The sequence below is a fragment of the Amphiprion ocellaris genome, chromosome 3 (assembly GCF_022539595.1).
Source record: "Amphiprion ocellaris isolate individual 3 ecotype Okinawa chromosome 3, ASM2253959v1, whole genome shotgun sequence".
NCBI classification, from domain to species: Eukaryota; Metazoa; Chordata; class Actinopteri; family Pomacentridae; genus Amphiprion; species Amphiprion ocellaris.
The window spans coordinates 26,489,114-26,512,984 of NC_072768.1; the positions used below are offsets into that span (position 1 = coordinate 26,489,114).

The following is a 23,871-nucleotide window of genomic DNA, read 5'->3' on the forward strand; positions in this document are numbered from 1 at the left end:
AATGGAATATCTACATAGGAGTACAGAGGAACATTTCCAGCAACCATCACTCCTGTGTTCTAATGCTACATTGTGTTAGCTAATGGTGTTGAAAGGCTAATTGATGATTAGAAAACCCTTGTGCAATTATGTTTGCACATGAAGAAAAGTGTGGATTTTCATGGTAAACATGAAATTGTCTGGGTGACCCCAAACTTTTGAATGCTAGTGTATCTGTCATCAAGTCTGTATCTGTTGTTCAAATGCATCCTGTCAGCATTTTTTAAAAGATTGCCAAATGGGGCACATTGAATGAAGAGTCTGCCTGGTACTAATATGACTAAAATGGGTCCAGGGTTGCTGGGTTTCAGTTCTGTTGATCACATGAAATAGCCTGATTGACTCCAAACTTTTGAACGGTAGTGTATGTTTTTACTTCAGTTATGTACTGGAGCTGGCCTTACTAAGTGCAAACTGGTTCATGTAGAATTTATTTACACTGTACTTTTTTACACAGCACTTTCTTTACTTGTCTTTTTACATAAAGAACTTTTTTTTTTTTTTTTTTTAGAATTTCTCAGATTTAGATTCTGTACTTATTATTTGTTGTCTTTTAACTCCATTCACAACGTCAAATTACTTGTGTGTGCGAGCTGATTCTGAGAATACATACAATTGGGACATTCTACTTCATAATATTAATGCGCTTTGAACTTTCTTTCACAGGCTGTAATGTGAACTGAGCTGTCACCTATATGCTCTTGCTGGCATAAGCTTGTTTATATTCATGCAACGCACCATGACGTGTGGTGTAATTGTGCAGAGGACTGTGGGTCAGAATGGCCCAAAGAAAATGTTGGTTCACATACTTCAAAATCCCACCAGATCGAGAGTAAGACATCTGGTTATTTTAGGCATACTACATTTGACCTACTACACTAAATCTTTTTCTGGTATACTATATGGGTCATTCCAGAATTGGAGGACACTTCACATCCCATGCAAAAAATTTCAAGTAATCCATGTACAAAATACTAAAACACGCAGTTGTTGTGTAAATGTAGGTGTAAAGACCAAATCTAAAAAAATAAAAAAATTGGTGAAAAGAATGCTTGAAAATATTTTTTAAAATAGCAAATAAGCCTGAAGTTCCCCATAAAATGTAACTTTTCTCTTGTCCCACCAACTTGATGACCAAATTGAATCTCAAATAAAACAGCTCAAATGAAATTTAAATCTAATTTTTATGGTATTATTGTTTTTATTGATGTCTCTTGTAATTGTGGGAACATTTTTTAATCAACATAATATATTAAGTAATAACATATACGTAACCCTGTTACCATAGCCTTTTTAGCTGGTAGAAGAAGAAGAAAACAGTGAATCACATGATACGCTGGAATTAACATCATCAGTTTTCCAAAAGAATGGGTAGAACAAAGCTATGTCCTCCCTTCTATTTTTCATATTTTCAAAGCATTGTCAACTTTGACTGAATGTCTCACTCTACCTCATGCAACACTGTTATGCATATTATTTGGATAAAACAAATTCTTTTTAATTTTTTCTTTACTTTTTTTTACATCAGTAAGTTTGTCCTCTCGGTCAGCAGTAACAGCTTGCTAATAGCTGGCTCACAGCTCACACTGTGTTTATTAGGAAGAAGGGAATAAAACAGGAAATGTGTGATGGTAGGAGGACGGAAGGCAGATTGAAAGTGAAAAGAAGGGAAAGAGATTTTGAATTTTTGAATTGAAAACAGTCAATGTTAAAAGTTGTAAAGATACTAAAGAATCATGTCCCTCAAGTCAGAAAACACAACACACACAGTACTGCTTGAATCCTACAGATACAGTGTGTAAGATTCATGAATTTAATCTGTCAACCCAAAGTTGTAATAGACACACAAAGAAAACCTCAAAAAGCAAACCAAAGTGTGAATTCAAGCTATGTGGACTCCACTAGTTTCTTCAAAGCTGATAATTCATGTTCTCCCAGCATGATGTGACAATGTTCCAAAGAACTTCTTGTCATATCAGGAATATTTGTCTGTCAATCTTCAAATTCCCCATAAATGTTCAATGGGGTTGAGGTCATGTGACTGCGGAGGAAAGTCCATGACAGTCAGCTCTCCTTGGTCTACTTTGGTCTTGAAGTCAAAGCTTTGAGGTGTGTTTTGGCTCATTATCCTGCTGCAGTATGAATCCTTCTCCAAAAAGATCCAAACCAGAGTGGGGCATGTCCCAGCACCTCCAAAGAAGTGGTTTAGAGATATACTTGTCCTCTGAGACATGCAGACGCAGCCTGTCCTAGACAAGGCGTGTGCTGATTCAAGTTTTGTGTTCTTTATTTAGTAAATTCTGTACCTGTAACGAAGCTGATTATCTGTCTCTCAGTGAACAAAACTAGATGTACTGATCATCTGATGGTGTGCTCACTTTTAGTCTATCAATGACAGCAAATTATATTGCCTGTCAAAAAAAAAATTGCCACATGGATTTAACTAAGCAAATAGTTAAGACCCTTCCACTGGATAATTACTAAAGTGATGAATATATTTCAGCTGGCAACTTATTTAACCCTAGCTGATGCGGTGAGGAGCTTCTCATTTAAGCAAAGAAAACAACTAAGGAGATTGCTGAAACTTCTAAAATTGGTTTAAGAATCGCCCAACGCATTATTAAAACCTGGAAGGATAGTGGTGAACCATCATCTTTGAGGAACAAATGTGGTCAGAACAAACTCTTAGACGATCGTAGGAAATCAACAGTAGAACTCACGGCTATGTTGACTAGTGAAAGTAAGAGCATTTCCACATGCACAATGTGAAAGGGACTCTAGGGACTGTGACTAAACAGCTGTGTAGCCCTAAGAAAACCCATAATCAGTGAGGTTAGTCAGAAAAAAAAAGCTTCAGGTTGCTTAGGAGCATAAAGATTGGACTCTGGAGCAATGAAAGAAGGTCATGTGGTCTGATGAGTCCAGATTTACCCTGTTCCAGAGTGATGGATGCATCAGGGTAGGAAGAGAGGCAGATGAAGTGATGCATTAATCATGCCTAGTTCCTACAGGCTTATAGAGGTTAGGGTTATGAGCTGGGGTTGGTCAGCTTCAGCAACGTTATTTTCCCAAAGAATGAGATCAGCTGACTACCTGAATATACTGAATGACCAGGTCTTTCCATCAGTGGAGTTTTCTTCCCTAATGGTGTGGGCATGTTCCAAGATGACGATGCCAGGATTCAAGGTGCTCACATTGTGAATTAGTGCTGGGCGATATGACGATACATATCGTGAGAACGATAGAAAAGTGTCTATCGTGCCATTTCTCTTCTATCGTTTCTTTTGTTTCTAACCAAATTTTATCAATTATTACAGCAAATATATCATTAAATACCCTGCGACGATTGTATTAGTGTTTTCTTGTCACTATGCATACTCGGGGTGGTTGTTGACGGACAGACGGAGGAACGACCCGAATATTCGGTTCGGTCCGTGACGTCAGAGGCGGTGAGCTAACGGAGGAAAGAGCCGAATTTTCGGCTCGGTTCGACGGGGGGTGGGGGTGGAGGCGGATATTCGAATCTCAAAATTAATATCCGCATACCACCATCGGGACTGGATATTCGGGTCCAGCCCTAGCAACTGGTTGAAGTTTCATGGAGAAAAGTAAGCAATTAAATTTTTGTCAAACTTTTCAGAGAATAACTAAAAACATACTTTATTGTGGTATATTGTGATATATATCATTATCGTGATATAAAATAATCCATATCGTGATATATGACTTTTTCCATATCACCCAGCACTATTGTGAATGAGTGGATCAGGAAGCATGGGACATCATTTTCACACATGCATTGGCCTCCACAGTCCAGACCTCAGTCCACTGAGAGTTTTTGGGATGTGCTGGAGAAGACTTGTGCAGCGGTCCGACTCTCCCATCATCAATATAAGATCTTGGTAGAAAATGAATGCAACTGGACAGAAATAAATGCTGCGACATTGCAGAAGCTTATCGAAACAATGCCACAGCGAATGTGTGTCCTTCTCAAAGCTAAAGGCAGTGCAATGAAATATTAGTGTGCAACTTTTTTTTTTGGATAGCCAGTGTATTTTTGAGATTCATCTCCTTAGAAGCCTTCAGTCTAGCCATGATCTGACTATAAGAAAGACAGCGTGGTAAGACACTCTGTTCAACAGCCCTCAGCATTCACTGCGTACTTGATTATATGGAGTTGGTCAGATCCTGATGGCTGAAAAGAAGTAGGTGCGATTCTTGGCAATCTCACCACAACTTCATTGCTGGTTCTGCCATTCTGTTTGGACTCATCTGTCCAGAAAATGAGCTGGAACTGACAAATATTTCCTGACAGGCTAGTTGTTCAAGGGTTTCAAATATTTTCAAGCAGCATTGTATAATCCAAAATCAGCAGAAATTATCCATTTGAGACACCGTGATGTGAGTGCTAAACACAAATCCTTAAAGCAAGATTATATAAACTCAATCGTCTCCTCTTATTTGGAGACATTTTAAAGTCTGAATTTCAAAAAGAGTGATTGAGTTCAAGCCTCTATACAAAAATCCAGGTTGTAGGCAGAAGCAGACAAGCTGTCATTATTGAGTGGACTTTCATCCTGTGTGTTGCATTAAAAAATGTCAAGGATTTCTCTTGTTGAGCCCCTTTGATTAAAACAGCTTGAAGAGTCCAGCAGATCCTGCAGAGCCAGTTATTGTGGCATGGTACTTCCTGGCTGATGGTGTATTTTTACAGGTATCTTTCAGTATTTGATGTTTTTTGATGGAATGATACCTAACTCTGCCAATGTGCTGTGACCACGTCTACGATGACAGGATGACCAATTTCATGCTCATCAGAGGAAATTACAGGTAAATCATTGACAACTTTTACAGTGTGAGCTTCAGGCTTATAAGTGTATTCAGTCCCTCTTTATGCACACAATCTAGACCTTGGTTACTTCCCTGCACCATTTTTCTATGATGCTGTTTTGCCTTTATTTTCAGTTTTCATGTTTAAATCATCAAAAAAAAAAACTAACAAAAAAAAATTACAATCAGAACCTACTGATGGGAGACACTGGTTTCTGGTTTCCTCCTCTGCAGTTTGTGGTTTTGTCCTGTGGTGGTGGGATGGGTTTGTAGGACTGTCCAGTGGCTCGGTACATTGCCTGGACCCACAGCACCCGGTCCTGCTCGTCATCACAGGCGAACATCACCAGGTCACCTTCCTTTACTGCGTTAAAAAACACTCGACCACCCTGCAGGCCTAAGGAGAAGCACAAGGAAAAAACAGAAAAGCCAAAATTACAACAGTGAGCAAACAATTGTGTCTGGAGATACACATTTCTTACCGATGCTTAGTCTTAGTTAGTGTGGTCAACCAAAGGAAATCTTTCTTGACTGAAATTGCACCTACCCTGAAACCAATCTGTTGTTGGCAGGGGGAGAACAGTTTTTATTTCAGGATTGTATTGTATTAAATCATTTTAACTTCATTATTTACTTCAGTATTCCTGTTCTGATATAATTTCTCCTGTTTAAAGTGAGAGGAGGCTTCACATCCAGCTTGGTCTGGGTGTAGCTGCGACAACTGGCAGATTTTGGAGCCATGGAACTGTTCCTGGATAAGCCTGCTGCTTTGCAAGTGTGTGAGTGTTTGAATGAAGATTTGTTTTGGTAGAGAAAGCTGATTCTAGATTTAACTTTGGAAAGAAGACTACTGATATGTGTTTCAAATCAGAGTAAACAATTAAGACAAATTCCCAGATACTTGTAGCAGGACACAAATTGAATCTCAGAGCCATTCAGTGACAGAAATTTGATTGGATATTCATTTGTGGGAGGTTTCTGTTGAAGACCATACATTTAGTTTTGCTTATGTTTACTGACAGAAGAAGATCAGAAAAAGCATGGTGAATTTTATTGAAGCTAATCTGTAGTGCAGACTGGGCAGTGTGGAAGGAGGAACTAGATGTATAGACAATGGGATTATCGGCATACAGATGGATGTGAGAATTGTATACAGCATGGGTTACAGTGGGGCAAAAAAGTATTTAGTCAGCCACAGATTGTGCAAGTTCTCCCACTTAAAATGATGACAGAGGTCTGTAATTTTCATCATAGGTACACTTCAACTGTGAGAGACAGAATGTGAAAAAAAATCCAGGAAATCACATTGTAGGATTTTTAAAGAATTTATTTGTAAAATATGGTGGAAAATAAGTATATGGTCAATAACAAAAGTTCAATTCAATACTTTGTAATATAACCTTTGTTGCCAATGACAGAGGTCAACATTTACTGTAGGTCTTCACCAGGTTTGCACACACTATAGCTGGTATTTTGGCCCATTCCTCCATGCAGATCTCCTCTAGAGCAGTGATGTTTTGGGGCTGTCGCCAGGAAACACGGACTTTCAACTCCCTCAAGATTTTCTATGCAGTTGAGGTCTGGAGACTGGCTCGGCCACTCCAGGACTTTGAAATGCTTCTTAGAGAGCCACTCCTTCGTTGCCCGGGTGGTGTGTTTGGGATCATTGTCATGCTGGAAGACCCAGCCACATTTCATCTTCAATGCTCTCACCGATGGAAGGAGGTTTTGGCTCAAAATCTCACGATACATGGCCCCATTCATTCTTTCCTTAACACGGATCAGTTGTCCTGTCCCCTTTGCAGAAAAACAGCCCCAAAGCATGATGTTTCCACTCCATGCTTCACAGTAGATATGGTGCTCTTGGGATGCAACTCAGCATTCTTCTTCCTCCAAACACGACGAGTTTAGTTTGTACCAAAAAGTTCTATTTTGGTTTCATCTGACCACATGGCCTTCTCCCAGTCCTCTTCTGGATCATCCATATGCTCTTTGGCTAACTTCAGACAGGCCTGGACATGTACTGGCTTAAGCAGGGGGACACATCTGGCACTGCAGGATTTGATTCCCTGTCGGCATAGTGTGTTACTGATGGTAACCTTTGCTATTTTGGTCCCAGCTCTCTGCAGGTCATTCACCAGGTCCCCCCATGTAGTTCTGAGATTTTTGCTCACCGTTCTCATGATCATTTTGACCCCACGGGATGAGATCTTGTATGGAGCCCCAAATCGAGGGAGATTATCAATGGTCTTGTATGTCTTCCATTTTCTAATAATTGCTCCCACAGTTGATTTATTCACACCAAGCTGCTTGCCTATTACACATTCACTCTTCCCAGCCTGGTGCAGGTCTACAGTTTTGTTCCAGCTCTTTGGTCTTGGCCATGGTGGAGTTTGGAGTCTGACTGTTTGAGGCTGTGGACAGATGTCTTTTATACAGATAACGAGTTCAAACAGGTCAAATTAATACAGGTAACAAGTGGAGGACAGAAGAACTTCTTAAAGAAGAAGTTACAGGTCTGTGAGAGCCAGAGATCTTGCTTGTTTGTAGGTGACCAAATACTTTCTTTCCACCATAATTTACAAATAAATTCTTTAAAAATCCCACAATGTGAGTTCCTGGATTTTTTTTCACATTCTGTCTCTCACAGTTGAAGTGTACCTATGATGAAAATTACAGACCTCTGTCATCATTTTAAGTGGGAGAACTTGCACAATGGGTGGCTGACTAAATACTTCTTTGCCTCACTGTATATTGTTTATGTAAATATAAAGAGTGTTGGATCAAATATTGAACCCTGTGGGACACCTTTGAGAATTGGTAAAGGGTCTGAGAAGACCCTCCACCCTCACCGATGGCATGTGCCGAGAACAATAGCTTTTAACCAACTTACACAATTCTCGGAAAGACCAATATTTCATAAACTTTCCAACAAAATGAAGTGATCGACAGAGTCAAATGCCTTCACCAAGTCTACAAAAACAGCTGCACAGTATTCTCTGTTGTCAATGATTCATTTGCATGTGAAACACGACAATCAAATTAATCATATTGTAGTGATCGCAGAACCGGTGGCTGTGACTGAATTGTTGTGCTGCAATGCACTATGGGAGTTCGGGGTGTTTGGGGTTTAAATGTTGTTATTGTGGTTTATGTTAGTGTTATGGTGTTACTAGTGTTTGTGTTTTATTGTGTTTTTGTGGTTTAGTCAGTCTAGTTGGTTTAGCTAAGTGTTATGTTGTAAGGACCGTGAGTGTGAAGTGTAGTGTGTTTATAGTCTTCCTGCTACATTTCCTGTATTGTGTGTTGATTGTATGTCAAAATATAAGCATCTTCCAGTTGCAGATTGCATAAAAGACAAATATCCTTTCTCCAGCATTGTTCTTCTACGCAGCTCGCCACAATATAATAAGAACAATGAAAGAAGCACCGCATGCGTGACACTTATCTCCTCATGGAAGTAGCACTAAGGACCAATGTGAATTATGTCGAATGAGAGTAAATTAACCTTCCAACTGAACACTCCACAGGAGACACCTTGTATGACCATTGCTGAAGATTTGTGCCGTGTCCTACTATGTGAGTAGTTTGAATACATTTCTTGGTTTTACACTTAATTTCAGAAAATGAAAACGATATTAAACATTTTCACCCACTCCGCATTTTGTCAAGAGTATTACACAAACTTTATAAATTCTTGCTCGAGTTTTGGATATTATAATACATGCCTCTCTGTAATTCCAAGCTGTACATTCCTAACTCAGAATCGATTCCTTTGTCCAGCTTTAGGTTGTTTTTGACTCTTAAATCCACCTCTGAACTGTTCTTTTTAACTGTTGTAAGTTGAATTTATGTGTGACTGCCCACTTGTTCCACACTGTCCTGATGACAGCTAGCTTGTCTCTGCCATCAAGGTGGTCTGTCGTCTTGGTTATCAACCGGAAGATCCTGGAAATTATGTGGAACTTTTCTAGAGACATTGTTGCATGGAAAAGTTCTCTGCCAGTTTCTGCATCCCACAGGGATTCTGTAGATTCCTCTTTGGACCTAAAAACTCCAGCAAGGATAAGAACCCCAAAATAAGCATGACAATGGGTTTGGTCTATCTCCTTCCACCTCTCTCCAAAAGCATGTCTTCCTTCTAAATTAGTGCAATCCAGAATATTTTTCTGGATGGAATCCGTGATGAAAAGCTCAAAGGAAGACTTGATATCCTCCACATGAGTAACTGTCATGCGTGTTGGCCCTGGTCTCATCCTTGTCACCTTGGCAGCCATGCAGGGTGGCTCACTTCTTGGGCAAGAAGTCCATTCAATTTTATCATTTACTGACATCCATATTTCTTCACTTGCTAGCTGCTGATGGGCTTGTTCTGGTCCTGGGACTGGCTGGTCCTGGAGTGGCTGCTGATGAACTGGTCCTGTGGCTCGTCTTTGTTTTGGAGCTAGATGATGCTCAATCTCATTCTCTTCTTCAAAGTCACTGTCAGACCCTGACTTTTCAGAAATGTGATCCTCAGATTCTGAAATCTCTTCCTCTACGTCATTATCAAATACTTCCTTCTCTTCCAAAACCAGCTGCAAGGCCCTCCAAGCAGAGAATCTTTTGGCCATCTTGATCAGTTGTAATAAGGAACCACACTGGCAAAGCTATATTTATTGTGTCCCAGCCCCAATTTGCAGCTGGGATAGAGTATGAGAAAATAAAGATTTGTTCCCGCAAGACAGAGGGTGTTGGTGCTTGAATTTTGCAACAATGCTGCAACCTTGTGTGGGAACGGCAGGACGGACACTTCCAATGTTGTCACACACACACACACACACACACACACACACACACACACACACACACGCACAAACACACAGGAGGCCCACAAACGAGGAGGACAGAGTGAAGCTACACAGAACCTAAAACTTCCACACTTTCATTGGCCCCGGGTCCAGTAGACCCGAACTTCCTGTATGTAATATAAATGTGTAGGGGGTGTGTACGATGTGCGGTCATTGAAAATGTGTTATGATATATGTTCTTCACAGGAAATGAGCCAAGGCCAATGAATCTGAGTTTGAAATAAACACGTATCGTATTACTTTTCTTTGATACAAAAATGAAAAAGGGTCCCACAGACCCGAACACCATACAAGGGTTAAAATAATACTAGTTTTAATGCCAAATGCCAGTGTGGTAGTGGGTGCCAAATTTGTACTGGAACATCGACAGTAAACTTCAGGAATGTGTTTAGGTGCTCTGACTTACAGAAGCTACTAGAAGAGGGGTTAGAGGGGCTAGTCAGGACCTGACATCTAAACGTTAGCCTCATGGTGACTTCAAGAATTGTGGAGGACAATCTTACAGCCTTTACAGACCAACTGTAAACACGCCGTGTAAGTCTCTCAGTCTGTAAGGGTGGGGACACTTGAATGCAAGCACAGAGGACAAAAAACAGGATTGGGCAATAATATAATAGTTGTATTGTACTGACACTTTTTCAATACAGTAAGGAAACTGTTCAAAAAAATGTGTGACACTTTCACTTAAATGCATTGCATTCACACTACCATGAAACACACAATGTAAACACTAAGTTCAGTTCCATAAAGACACCCCAAGTGTACTTCCTTCCTCACAAAAACAGCCTGTCATATCTTGATAATGAAGTCCCCTCTATCTCTGTTGTTCTCTCAAGCCATGCTAACACACTGCTGTCTGGGCCTCTCATCAGCCTCATCAGTAGCTATCCATTATATCAACTCAAATAAAACATTTTATATTGATAGACTTTTTAAGTTTTATTACCCAGCCGCACTTGAAAATTTCCATGAATCCTCCTCAGGTGTATGTTGTGTGTTACACTGCAGGTGTGTACCTGGCTGAGGGTCGCAGTAGTCCACTGTGTAGCCCTCCAGCTGCATCAGCTCCTGAGGCTCAGCTTTCTTCTCTCTGTAGCTGCACATGGCAAACGTGTACTGGCTTACCTGCAGAACCAAGACGCACACTGAAGACTGGAAATTGAGCACACTTCAGGAGCACACACATACTCAAACACAGGTGCCTATTTGGTGTCCTTTACAATTCCATGGCTTTCTTAACCAACTGAGATTATAAACTAATGCAGTCTGTTCATTCAGACAGGGACTTATTCTGGCATATGCTAAATAAAAATACACAGTTTGTTTATATCACATTTCTATGTTTTGTCCAGCTGAGGCTTTAGTTCTTATGGCCAAGGGCAGATGGAAGAAAACTTCTACTACTAAGAGTCATCACAATAGTTTCATCAGCAATTATTTTTTTTTGCTTCCTTTCAGTAAAACTGAAACTAACTCATATAGACTTTGACAGTTTAATTTTACCCACAGCACATCTATACAACTGCAGTTTTGGCTTAGGTCATAACACCAGCAATGTCTGCTACAGTTACACAAAACTGACCACCTGAAGCTCCCAAAAAAGTTTCTTTCTCTTATCTAAACATTGTTTATACATATACACTACCAATCAAAAGTTTGGGGTCACCCAGACAATTTCATGTTTTCCTGAAAACTCACACTTTTGTTCATGTGCTAACATTATTGCACAAAGGTTTTCTAATCATCAATTAGCCTTTCAACACCATTAGCTAACACAATGTAGCATTAGAACACAGGAGTGATGGTTGCTGGAAATGTTCCTCTGTACTCCCATATAGATATTCCATTAAAAATCAGCCGTTTCCAGCTAGAATAGTCATTTACTACATTAACAATGTCTACACTGGATTTCTGATTCATTTAATGTTATCTTCATTGAAATAACAAAAATACTTTTCTTTCAAAAATAAGAACATTTCTAAGTGACCCTAAACTTTTGAATGGTAGTGTAAATATACATTTTGAGGCTCTTTTGGTGATGTTACCTCTTGATCACATTGATCTGTTAAAATACGATATATTGAGACCAAAACCAGTAAAAACCCATAGTACAACACTTCCCACTATTTTGAAGATGTTTTCTATTGTGCTAACGTGAAGGACATTCGATTCACAGCTGACTAAAGCTCATGTTTATCACATTTTACATAACAAGGAATTATTTATTCAGCTAATCAAAGATAGCAGGTAATAGAGTGCTGCATAGCCAAAAGTCTGTGGACACTGCTGCCATATCTAACAGTTGAACATGGGCAACTGAGGGCATTACTGTGTTGCTGTAGCAACCTCCAGATTGGTCTCAAAACTGCTGTTTCAGTTCATCCCAAAAGTGCTAGATCAGGGGTCGGCAACCCACGGCTCTTTCGTCCCTCTGCTGCGGCTCTCTCTGGCTTTGGAAAATGAATAATAAATATTTAATTAAAATGTATTTTAGCGTTAGTTTTTATAATGTAATTCTAAATGTGAAGATTATGGTGCTCTTGTAAAATCTAAATAAAACGTGTTAAAGATTTTTGTCGCTCTTAATACGCGTCACCTATTGCACCAATGAGCGACACCCACCGGCGTGCGATTTCTTGAACTTTTCGACCCTAGGTAGGCAAACTATGGAGATTTCTAAGAAAAGAAAAGTGTCTGAAGAAAACAGAACGTTTAATGCTACGTAGGCAGATTCATTTGCTTTCACTGCTGATGAGACTGGTTTACCAGCATGCTTAATATGTAATGAGAAACTTGCAAACAACAAAAAATCAAATGTCGCAAGACATTTCCAGAATAAACACGCAACCTTTGCTCAAAAATATCCAGATGGAGATGAGAGAAAGAAAGCCATTTTGGAACTGATGCGTAAGGATGACCTGAGCAAAAATCATTTCAAGAAGTGGATGAAGTCTGCAAATTCAACTACATATGCTAGTTTTGTGGCTGCTCAGGAAATAGTCAGGCACGGGAAGCTGTTCACAGATGGAGAATATATATAAGAATCTTTCATTAAGATTTCTGAACATCTATTCACAGACTTTAAAAACAAGAGTGAAATTGTGCAGAAAATCAGGGATATGCACCTCTCTGCAAAGACTGTCAAAGACAGAACCATAAAAATGGCAGAAGACATCACCAGACAGCAAATTAAAGACATCAATTCAGCTGTGGTGTACTCAATTGCCTGTGATGAATCTAAAGACCAAGGTGATATTGAACAAATAGCGCTGTTTTGCCGGTATGTAAACTCTGCTGGACCACAGGAAGAAATGATTGAGTTGATAGCACTAAAAGGCCAAACACGGGGGGAGGACATCTGTGAGGCTGTCTTGAATTGTTTAAGAGCCAAAGGAATAAACACCACCCACCTAGTGTCAGTGGCTACTGATGGGGCACCAAGTATGACAGGAGTGCAGAAGGGCTTTGTGGCTTTACTGCAGAAGTCGCTGGACAGAAAGCTGCTCACTTTTCACTGCATCCTGCACCAAGAGGCACTGTGTGCTCAAACATTTCCTCCAGAATGCACAGAAGTAATGAATGTTGTCATTCAGATTGTCAATAAAATAATGGCCAATAATGGTTTAAATCACCATCAGTTCCGCTGGGGGGGGGGGGGGGGGGGGGGGGGGGGGGGGGTTTACAGCTTATAGGGGGGGCTCCAAGCCAAACAGGTTGGGAACCACTGACTTAAACCACAAATATGTTTGTTTCATTTCTATTTATCTGCATTTTTTATCTGTCTTCTACATTCACAGATTACCGCAAACTCAAAATGCAATAACAGCGATTATATTCAACATTTTACGACTTTTTGTAAACTAAAGCACTTTCAGTGTCTTCTAAAGTGGTTTATTATGGGATGGCTACACCGTTAGCCGTTAGCCATTAGCAGGACTGTCGTAGCCAACGTTAGCTCTATTGTTCCTCTCTCTCTTTTTTCAATTTCCATTTTTGTTTATTAGAAATCCTGATTTTGTGATTATTCTATTATTATTATTATTATTATTATTATTATTATTATTATTATTATTATTATTATTATTATTATTATTATTATTATTATTATTATTATTATTATCAGCATTATTATTAGGATTATTGTTATTGTTATTATTTGTTTCCTTATTATATTTTTTTGGGAGGTTGGAGAAAATGGTTATAGTGGTGGTATCAGTATTATATTAGGTCACTCATTATTATTAATTATAAAGGGAGAGACAACATCAACAATAAGAATAATAACTATAAATTGTGAAAAATAAATAAATAAACAATTTCTGTAAAGATTCATAAGTCTTGGAGTCCAGCCTGTTCCATCTTGGCAGCTTGTGCCCATGTTTTTAATGCACTACACCAGTCTCAATGTTTTCAATGCACTACACAGGACTAGGCATGCATCCAAGGGGGGAAGGGGAAACAAAAAAAAAAAAAAAACACAAAACACAAATCACAGAAGAGATAGGAGACAGGATGTGGATGAAAAATGTCGGACACAATATTTTGACAATTATTTTTGTAATACTGTAATTATTATTATTATATATTGAATACTATATTGTTGCTGACTTCTCAAACCACCTGCAGTTATAATGCAACTACTACTGATGCTACCAGTACTGCTATATTACTACCACAATCTTCCATATTGTTTTTGATCATTTTTTTTGTTAACGGTGTGATATTATTATTATTATTATTATTATTATTATTATTATTATTATTATTATTATTATTATTATTATTATTATTATTATTATTATTATTATTATTATTACTATGATTACTACTACTGCTGCTATTGCTTTTATTATCTCTATTGCTATTATTATCATTACTGGTATGATCACTCTTATTATTATTGTCATATTATACTAGTATTACTATTATTATTTAAGTTACTAGATTATATACTACTGTAGTTACTACATTATACACTATTATTATTCTCCTCTCCCTATCTGCTGGTTACCATTACCCATGTTATAACCTCTATCGGTATTGTTGTTATCACATCGTTACAATTTATACAATTTCATTTATCATTTTTTATTATTGTTTTTTCTTTGTTTTATTACTACTATTTATTTATTTATTCTCTTCTGTTTCAACATCCTATGTTTTCACAGCAACAATAATAATACAGTCATACCTCTTACATAATTGCCCCAGAACTCCAGTAATCAACTATCTGAAGCTGTTGGTAATTCTGTCCTTTGCTTTCTTGTATCTTGCCCCCTGTATGTCTGTGTACTGCATGAATGTTTTTGTTTAAAAAAAAAAAAACAAAAAAACAAAAAACGTTAGCTCTGGTGCTAACAGCAACATGTTTTGCATTGAGGTGATACTGTCGGCTTGAAGTGCTGCAGTGATCAGAAAACTCTTTGTTGCACAATTTGCACACAACCAGGCTTTTATCCAAGCTGCCATCAGGAAGGTTTTTAAAAGAAACTTTCCTGCCAACAAACTCAATGTGGTCTCCTCTTCCTTTACTGTTCAACAAACTCCTTGCGCACTGACATCACTCCTGTGTATCTTCTTCACTGCAGACCATAGACTGTATGCTGCACAGACTTTAGGTTCATTACCGACACCTACTGGGCTGGAGGGTGCATCAGTGTTACCGGTGTGCCGCAAATTAGGGAACTGAGAATGATGCGATTAAATTAGTGAATTTATTTAACGCGTAATTTGTGCTATAATTAATTAATCGAAATTAAAGCGTTTAAGTCCTAGCCCTAATATACAATGTTAAGCCCTTGATTCACGAATAAAAACCTGAGCCATTATCAATAAACACAGATGATATTCAGTGCAGAGCTTCAATCTGTTCATACCTTTAAAGAACTTTTCGAACAAAATTCTAACAAAGAGCAATAAACAAAGTTTCAGTTCACAAAAGATCATTTAATGTCTGCTCTTGCCCTACAAAGATCCAGGGCGATCCTTGAGTGCTTAGAGACAGCTCGAGTAAAAAGGTGTAAAAGAATATTGCAGAAGTTAAAACTCTTTTAACTGTGCATCAGTAGGACTCCAGTGCTCAGAGGAGGACTTTAAGAAATATGCCTCAAGTTCAGGGAGGTGACGTTCTTTAATACACTATTAATAATGCTGTATTTTGTATTTTTCTGAATCCTTTCTCTTGACTGCCTTACCACTTAACAGCTTCACATAATAATGGCAAATGGGAGTTTATGAAAGAAAGTTACCTAAGTGTGAGGACATGCTTTGTGTGAAGGCCCGAGGACTAATGCAAAGCATTTTAGACACAAAAGAGTTTCTCATTTTCTTTCCTGTTGGATTTGATGACAACTACGCTTGAATCTGACCCTGAATTAAATGTGGATCAACAATTTAGTCACGGCAGCCATTTGCTGTTGATGTGTTTCAGCTTTGACCTTTATTCTCCAGCCTGCAGCAGCTCAACATTCCACATCAATCACAGATCAATAGAAGTCATCTGATCCAAGTCTCACTAGTTTCATACCTGAACAAGAACAAAATATCGTTTTTTCCAGCGTTTCCAGACTCTCTGTCCCACGGCATACAGGTACCTGAAGCACAAAATCAAACATAGCATTGAATTAAAGGAAATAACAGAAAGTCCTTTCTGAATCATATTGTATTTCACGTGTAAAGTGTGAAAGTACAAGGCATGGCATAACTTATGCTAAATGTGTTTCACATTTGATATTATATGCAAAATTGTGTCTAATGGTTATGGTTTTGCACATGAGATATACACATTTGCTGTTAATGATATTGTGTGAAGTTCTATTTATTTGTACTTCTGGTGTTTTCAATCAGATTATATGATCTTCACCAGCAGATGGAATTTCTTCTCAGAGAAATGTCTCCAAAGATTAAAATGTATTTATTTATTTAATTTTAAAATTTAACCTATTCCTGTGTGCTTTCAAATGATGCATTTGTCAATTATAATTCAAATTCAAACAAGAAGTCATTAGCTTGCTTTTAGGAAATAAAAATACACACATCTAAAATTCAAAGAAAGTGGGCAAACTCCAGCAGCTAATGAGGATCATGTAAAATGACTGAAAGCTCCAGAACTGTTAAACTGACCTTGTGGTGAGATTGTTTTGTCAAATGTAAAACGTGCTCACTTCTGCAGCCGCAGAATTGTTTCACACAGTTCTCCCTCAAATAGCACATTCCTTTTATTTCCTCCAATTCAGTAAACTAAAATTTTTCATTTTATTTTCAAATTATTTTGCAAATAGCTCAAGCATGTAAACATGCACATAAACATTTCTGTATTAGAGCTTCGACTATCACAAACTTAACCAGCAAATGGTTTGATCAGTGATGAATCATTGCAGCTATTGTGTTGGATTTGTTGCTTTTCTCTGTTCTACATGACTGAGTTAGAGATCTTTGGGTTCTGAACTGTTGCTCGGGGAACAACAACACCTTGTTGTCCTTTTCACTTTCTTCTTACAAATTAAGACAAATTAAAAATTAAAAAAATATTATTATTCACTTAATTAAAACATTTAAAGAAAAAACAAGTTTCTATTAATTGATAAAGACAGTAACTGTTGTTGCAACTAGAATAGAATAGCTTTACTGTCATCATACATGGGGGCATGATGGAAATATCAATAGCTGCCACTGGACGGTGCATTGACAACAAGCTAAATGCAATAATAACAACTATAAATAATAAAATCAAATGTACATATAAAACAAGTGATTATCTATGGATGTACATCACAATTACTTCATGGGTATATATTACAAGAAAAGAATGAAAGAGTAAATTAATTATTATCCACAAATATGAAATTCCAGTCGATAATTTCTGCACTTAGAACACACCACCTCTCAGACTTTGATTTTATGTGTATTGCCTATGTTGCCATCCTCCAACAGCAGCTGAGAGTACTGACTGTTAATATCAGTAATGTTATGTAAATAACTGCTACTAGAAATGCTTGAGAGTACTAATGATCAGATTCTGTTGGTATCAGAATCCAATTTCAACCTCTCTGATGCTTCATACCACAATACATCTCACCAAATTTTGCCTTTACTCCATTACTTACTAATGAGTTAATTTCCTCTGATATGTAACTAAAGAAGTAAGTAACGCATCCTGAACTGAAAGAGACCGTGACACAGACAGAAGCTCATTGAGGAAGTCTTGAGGAAAATGGAAGAATGACCAGCGTGGCCTCTCAATCAATGGCTGCTCCCAGGCCTCGTGAAGCGTGGGATACAGGCAAGTGCAAGTGAGGAAAATCAATCGATGGCGGGACCTCTTTCTTCAGCCCTGCTGCCCACCCTTAAAGAAAAGGCCTCCAGTCAAGGCTGCGGTGTGTCTGGACTGAGAATCTGGGCCATTCTGCATGACTCTGGGTTAACATGTGGCACCGCTCACCAGCCACTTGTGAAAATTATTTGGTTGCCTGTCCTGCTCCTCCTGCAGATTCAAACATTCATTCAGCTGCACAACGACACAACGATGAACTGCTGACGCCAAAGTGTTCACCGCAGGCATTTAACAGTCCTCACTGCACAAAAACATCCATCTTTAACTGGTCATTTAGCTGGACATTCACACTCCAAGGAACTTTAAAGGGTGTCTATCCTATTAAAACAAGGGAATCTACAGCTTGATTCATTTTTATTTTCCAAGATTCAAGATTTAAAGATATTTATTGTCATTGCATTTCTACAACAAAATTTTGTTGGCACTTTAAAAAAAAAAACCCAGCATAACAGACAGCAACAAACAGCTTTATAAAAGCAAGTATAAGAAAAATTTTAAATAAAAACAAGCATTAAAAAAGTGCAACAGTGCCATGAGGTGCAATATCTGCTTTAAATTTTTAGTGTCTACATTTACACACTTATTTATAAAACGAATGTCAAAAAATGTTTAAAAAAATAAAGATAAAAAATGAAGACTCTGCCAGAATTAAGACAACATTTATTGCTGTGTGTTAAAAGAGGCAAAATAATCTGACTGACTGAAGATTATGTCTGTAAGAAAAATTTTGTGGATAACAGTAAATGATCGGGGGGGGGGGGGGGGGGCACAAACATTCGCTGTTTTCAGTTTTCCCCAATTTAGACAAAAAATTTAAATATTGCTAATTGTGTGACACTTACTTCCACCATATTTTATGTTCCAATGTCTCAAATAGTGGTTCTGTCTTCTGAAACAATTTTATTCCAAAAAGCACTTTTTTTTCTTTGTTATGCAAAAATTTTTAAAAATCTATATTTAGTAATACTAATTAATAATAAATCTCATGGGAGAAAATGGATGTTTGCAGTAGCATGTGCACAACTATATATACATTTGAGAGAATATTGTTGCAGATTTGTAGCTCTGTAATCTCACCACAGTGGCTGATTTTGTTGTTTTGTAAAAAAAAGAAAAAACATATACGTTTTTGGATACCATTACACTATAGGATGCATTGTAATGCACAATATATACATATTTATAATAAGGACAGATAAAAAATCTTGTGAGATAACTGCCTTGTTCTAAACAAATATGATTTTAGAAAGTGAATCATTTCCACTGCAGAAAGGAGAGTGCACTATCTGCTTAATTAAAAGGAGTTATTTGCTTTTATATATAGGTGCCTTTTTATTTTCTACACTAAGTAATTAAGGGTTTTGGTTGACAGATCCCTGACTTCATTGCATTCCCTCCACCCACTTCTGAAAACAAGCCTAGTTGTTAATAGAATTTGTAAAAGCAAAAAAAAAAAGAAAAACAAGAGGGAATTTTGCAGTCCTGGATTTCATAAAAGACCATAAAATTATATTTATCAGTGCCATATGCCTGCAGGCTGCTGTCTTTTGTCGCTGTTCACTTTCAATACGCAGAGGAAATAAAACAGAGCATCTGCATTCCTCTGAGCCGTAAATTCTGATGTGAAACACAATAAAAAAGAAATTCTCTAGAAAATAATAAAGTATTTAAAGATCATAACAGAAAAAAATGTGTGTTGTGCAGTCACCTCTGTTTGAATCATAAAAACATGAAAAAAAATCCTTCAGTGATCGCTCGCATGGCTGAAAAGGAAAGACTCCTGCTGCTGCTCGCTAAAGCATTTCTTCACTCTTATCAAGGCATCAAATGTTTTAATAAAATGTGAAAATTGCAAAATCAAAATAGCTCATATTTGTGCTTTTTTCTGCACCCAATTTACTCTGAAAGTCAAATGTGCTTTTGCATCCTGTTCAGTTTCCTTTCAGGTTTTTCTTTAAGAGTCTGAACTGAGGCCAGAAAACATGCAAAATGCAAAAACTATTCTCACCAAATCAGTTTCTGTTGTGGTATTTTATTTACTTTAAGTGAAGCAAATTCCAGCATCAATTGGCTTCTTTTTGATTTAATTTCTTTGATATGCATGGAGTCAATTTGGTCATCTTGAATTATGTAGAATTTTTAAAATCAGAAATGCAGGATAAATACCATTTGACCTTTTGTACAGTGCAGATCAAAGATTCACAGCTAATACAGCATCAAATAACGCGAACAGAGAAAACTTTAATGAATCAGTAAAGGACAGAAAGCCAGATTCTCGCATGAAGAAGAGCGAAGATGAGCTGAACTCACAGAGAGACTAACACTGACCCCTATTGGAACATTTTGAAAAGGCAACATGTTCTGTGTCCTTTGTTCATTCAGTCAGTCTGTTATCAGAGCTTCCTGACTCCCACAGTATTCTGTTCATTATAGGAACCAAGTCTGGCAGGAGGCTGATTGCAGGAGGAGAGGAGTCACAAAGAAAAACTGAGGAAGTCAAGTCCAACACAGAAGCTTTAGACTCCAAGTTCTCTTTGGCCCTGCTCTCCATGTATATTCACCCCATTAATTCCACCACAAAACACTGACACGTTCTGGAATTGCACTGTGGTCATTCCAGAACTGGAGGACGTTTTACAGTCGCATCCATCAAATTTCAAACAAATCATGTACAAAATACTAAAACATGCAGTTGTTTTGCAAATTTACTTGTCCTGAGACCAAATCTAAAAAAAAAAAAAAAAAAAAGAAAAAATAGGAGAAAAGAATGTTTGAAAGTATTTTTAAAAATACCATATAAGTCTGGAGTTCCCCCTAAAATACCATTTTCTTTTGTTCCATCCCCCTGATAGCCAATTTGAATCTCAAATAAAGCAGTAAAAATTAAATTTAAATCTCCCTTTGTTGGTACTATTATTTTCATTGATATTTCTTGAAATTGTGGCATTTTCTTAATTAACATAATATTTTAAATAATAATTTTTAGACATGGAATGTGCGTCTCACAACCATGTTAGCATAACCTTTTTAGCTGGTAGAAGAAGAAGAAAACAGTGAATCACATGATATGCTGGAACTGACATAATCAGTTTTCCAAAAGAATGGTAGAGCAAAGCTATGTTCTCTCTTCTATTTTTCACATTTTCATAACATTGTCAGCTTTGACAGTGTGTTTCACTCTACCTCATGCACCCCTGTTATGTATATTATCAGGATAAGACAACTTCTTTTTCTTTTTTTCTTTGCTGTTTTCCATCAGTAAGTTTGTCCTCTTGGTCAGCACTAACAGCTAGCTGAGAAAAAACTAATATTACCATTGATTAACAACCTTGTTACTGTGATTAGAGTAGGGTTAGCAAACAACAAATAAAACATGGAATAAAAATGGTACCATTGATGTGTAAGCTGAGCCAATCAGTCCTTTGATAGTTTATTACCTATTATTGATTAATATGGAGCAGAAAATTGTAAAAGAGAAACTGTATTTTTCAAAAATTTTGAAGCCCAAATGTCCTCCACTTCTGAAATGACCCACTTAGTGAGATGAGAAGATCACTTTTATGTCCAAGAGTCCAGTAAGGAAAACGTCCAGACAGGTTATGAGACAATGGGTCCCTAGTGCCTCCAACTGTATACAAGACATGCAGTGCAAATGGAACAAACACCAAAGACATACAAAAACAAAAGCAAACAACAACAAAGACAGACACAAAACAACAATGAAAAAGATGCCAAGCAACAAAACCAAACTAAAAACGGACACAAAAGAAACTGACACCAAGTAACAAAAAGACAAAACAAACAGAAAGAAAAAAAACTCAAACATAAAACAAAAACAAGGACAAGGCAACAACTGTCATAACTAATTTCAAAAGACCAAGAGTGATACAAAGATAAAGACAGTCAAAACTATATAAAAAAAGACTAAGTGAGAAAAAAACAACCCCAAACAGAGACAAAACAGCTACAAAAGAAACAAAAAACAATACAAATTTACTACAAAGACAAAAAACAATAAAAACAGATACACAACATCTACAAAAAGAGAGACAAAACAACAAGTCACAGACCAACATAAAAATGCACGAGGTAAGTTCAAAAAGAGACAGCACAAATTATTGATCAACCACTAAAAGAGAACCTATCACATAAAGAGATATAAAACAACTCCATTTTATACTTTCTAGTTTCCTGCTACATGTGACCTACTACTCTCTGGTGCTGTTCAGAAAAAAAAAGAAAAAGAAAAAAAGCTGCACCTAACACATCCAAAACTGTTTAGCCCATAAACCTGAACACTGCTGCCACTGAACTGAAAAATAATATTCTGGCGGTTTAGAACTCTTAGTAACCTGGCAGTTAAGGTGGACTGAACTGCAACTACCTCCAGCTGTAACGAAAAGACTACATTGTACAACAGAAGTACACTGCCTGGCCAAAAAAAAAGGTCACTACCTGGATTTAACTGAGCAAATAGGTAAGAGCTTCCCATTTATTCCATGGATAATCACTGCTGTGATGAATATATTTCAGCAGGCAACAATTTATTCAACCCTAGCTGATGCAGTGAGTAGCTTCTCATTTCATAAACAACCATGTAGGAAGACATATCCTTTGGTCGTGGAAAGGATGTTAATCTGTTTCAGACGGGTCAAATTAATGGACTGCATCAAGCAAAGAAAATAATTAAGGAGGTTGCTAAAAATACTAAAATCAGGTTAAGAACCGTCTAACGCATTATTAAAACCATCATCTTCCAGGAAGAAATATGGTCGGAAAAAAATCCTGAATGATCGTCATCAGCGAGCACTTAAACATTTGGTGAAATCAAATCGTAAATTAAAAAAAAACACTACAACTTGGGGCAATGCTCAGTAGTGAAAGTAAGAGCATTTCCACATGCACAATGTGAAGGGAACTCAAGGAATTGGGACTAAACAGCTGTGTAGTTGTAAGAAAACCACTGATCAGTGAAGCTAATCAGAAAAAAAGGCTTCAATTTGCAAGTGTGCACAAAGACTGGACTCTGGAGTAATGAAACAAAGTCATGTGATCTGATGAGTCCAGATTTACCCTGTTCCAAAGTGACGGGCGCATCAGGATAAGAAGAAAGGCAGATGAAGTGATGCACTCATATAGTGCCTACAAGCCCATGGGGGTTAGGGTTATGATCTGGGGTTGGTCAGGTTCAGCATCATTATGTTCCCAAAGAATGAGGTCAGCTGACTACCTGAATATACTGAATGACCAGGTCTTTCCATCAATGAACTTTTACTTGCCTGATGGCATGCGCATATTGAAAATTAGCCATACAGCTACAATCTCTGGTATTTACGTGCAAATGTACATTGATTCGAACTGTCCCATTTAAGAAAAAAAAAAACATATTCTGCGATGATGATGCCAAGATTCATGGGGCTCACATTGTGAAAGAGCGAATCAGGGAACATGAGACATCATTTCATCATTCTTGGTGCAAAATTAATGCAACTCTGTACAGAAATAAATGCTGTGACATTGCAGAAGCTTAACAGAAGAAAAACAATGCCACAGCAAATGTGTGCCATAATCAAAACTAGGGCAGTCCAACGAAATATTAGTGTGTGACGTTATTTTTGGTCGGGCAGTGTATTCTGTCATTCAAATTTGCAGTTTTAAAAACTGGGATGTGTTGCCATCTACTGGCTCAAATCAGGCTCTACACAACACACAGGCTGCCTCAAAAAGTTTGAAATGTTTATTTCAGCAGCTTTATTTATACCTGAAACAATAAAGTTATGATTTTAAATCATATATAAATATTGATAAAATTTGATAAAA

General features: G+C 37.5%; 1 protein-coding gene across 8 annotated transcripts in view; it reads right to left on the reverse strand.

Annotated features, from left to right (window-relative positions):
* Positions 1 to 23,871, reverse strand: part of cadps2 (Ca++-dependent secretion activator 2) — a 388,988-nt gene that overhangs the window by 160,712 nt on the left and 204,405 nt on the right. For all 8 annotated transcript variants that reach the window (XM_055006857.1, XM_055006836.1, XM_055006847.1 and 5 more), the window contains exons 9-11: positions 16,246 to 16,312; positions 10,736 to 10,844; positions 5,066 to 5,266 (exon numbers count right to left, since the gene is read on the reverse strand). In XM_055006857.1, coding sequence (XP_054862832.1) covers positions 5,066 to 5,266; positions 10,736 to 10,844; positions 16,246 to 16,312 — 377 coding nt within the window. The remainder of the gene's footprint in view (positions 1 to 5,065; positions 5,267 to 10,735; positions 10,845 to 16,245; positions 16,313 to 23,871) is intronic.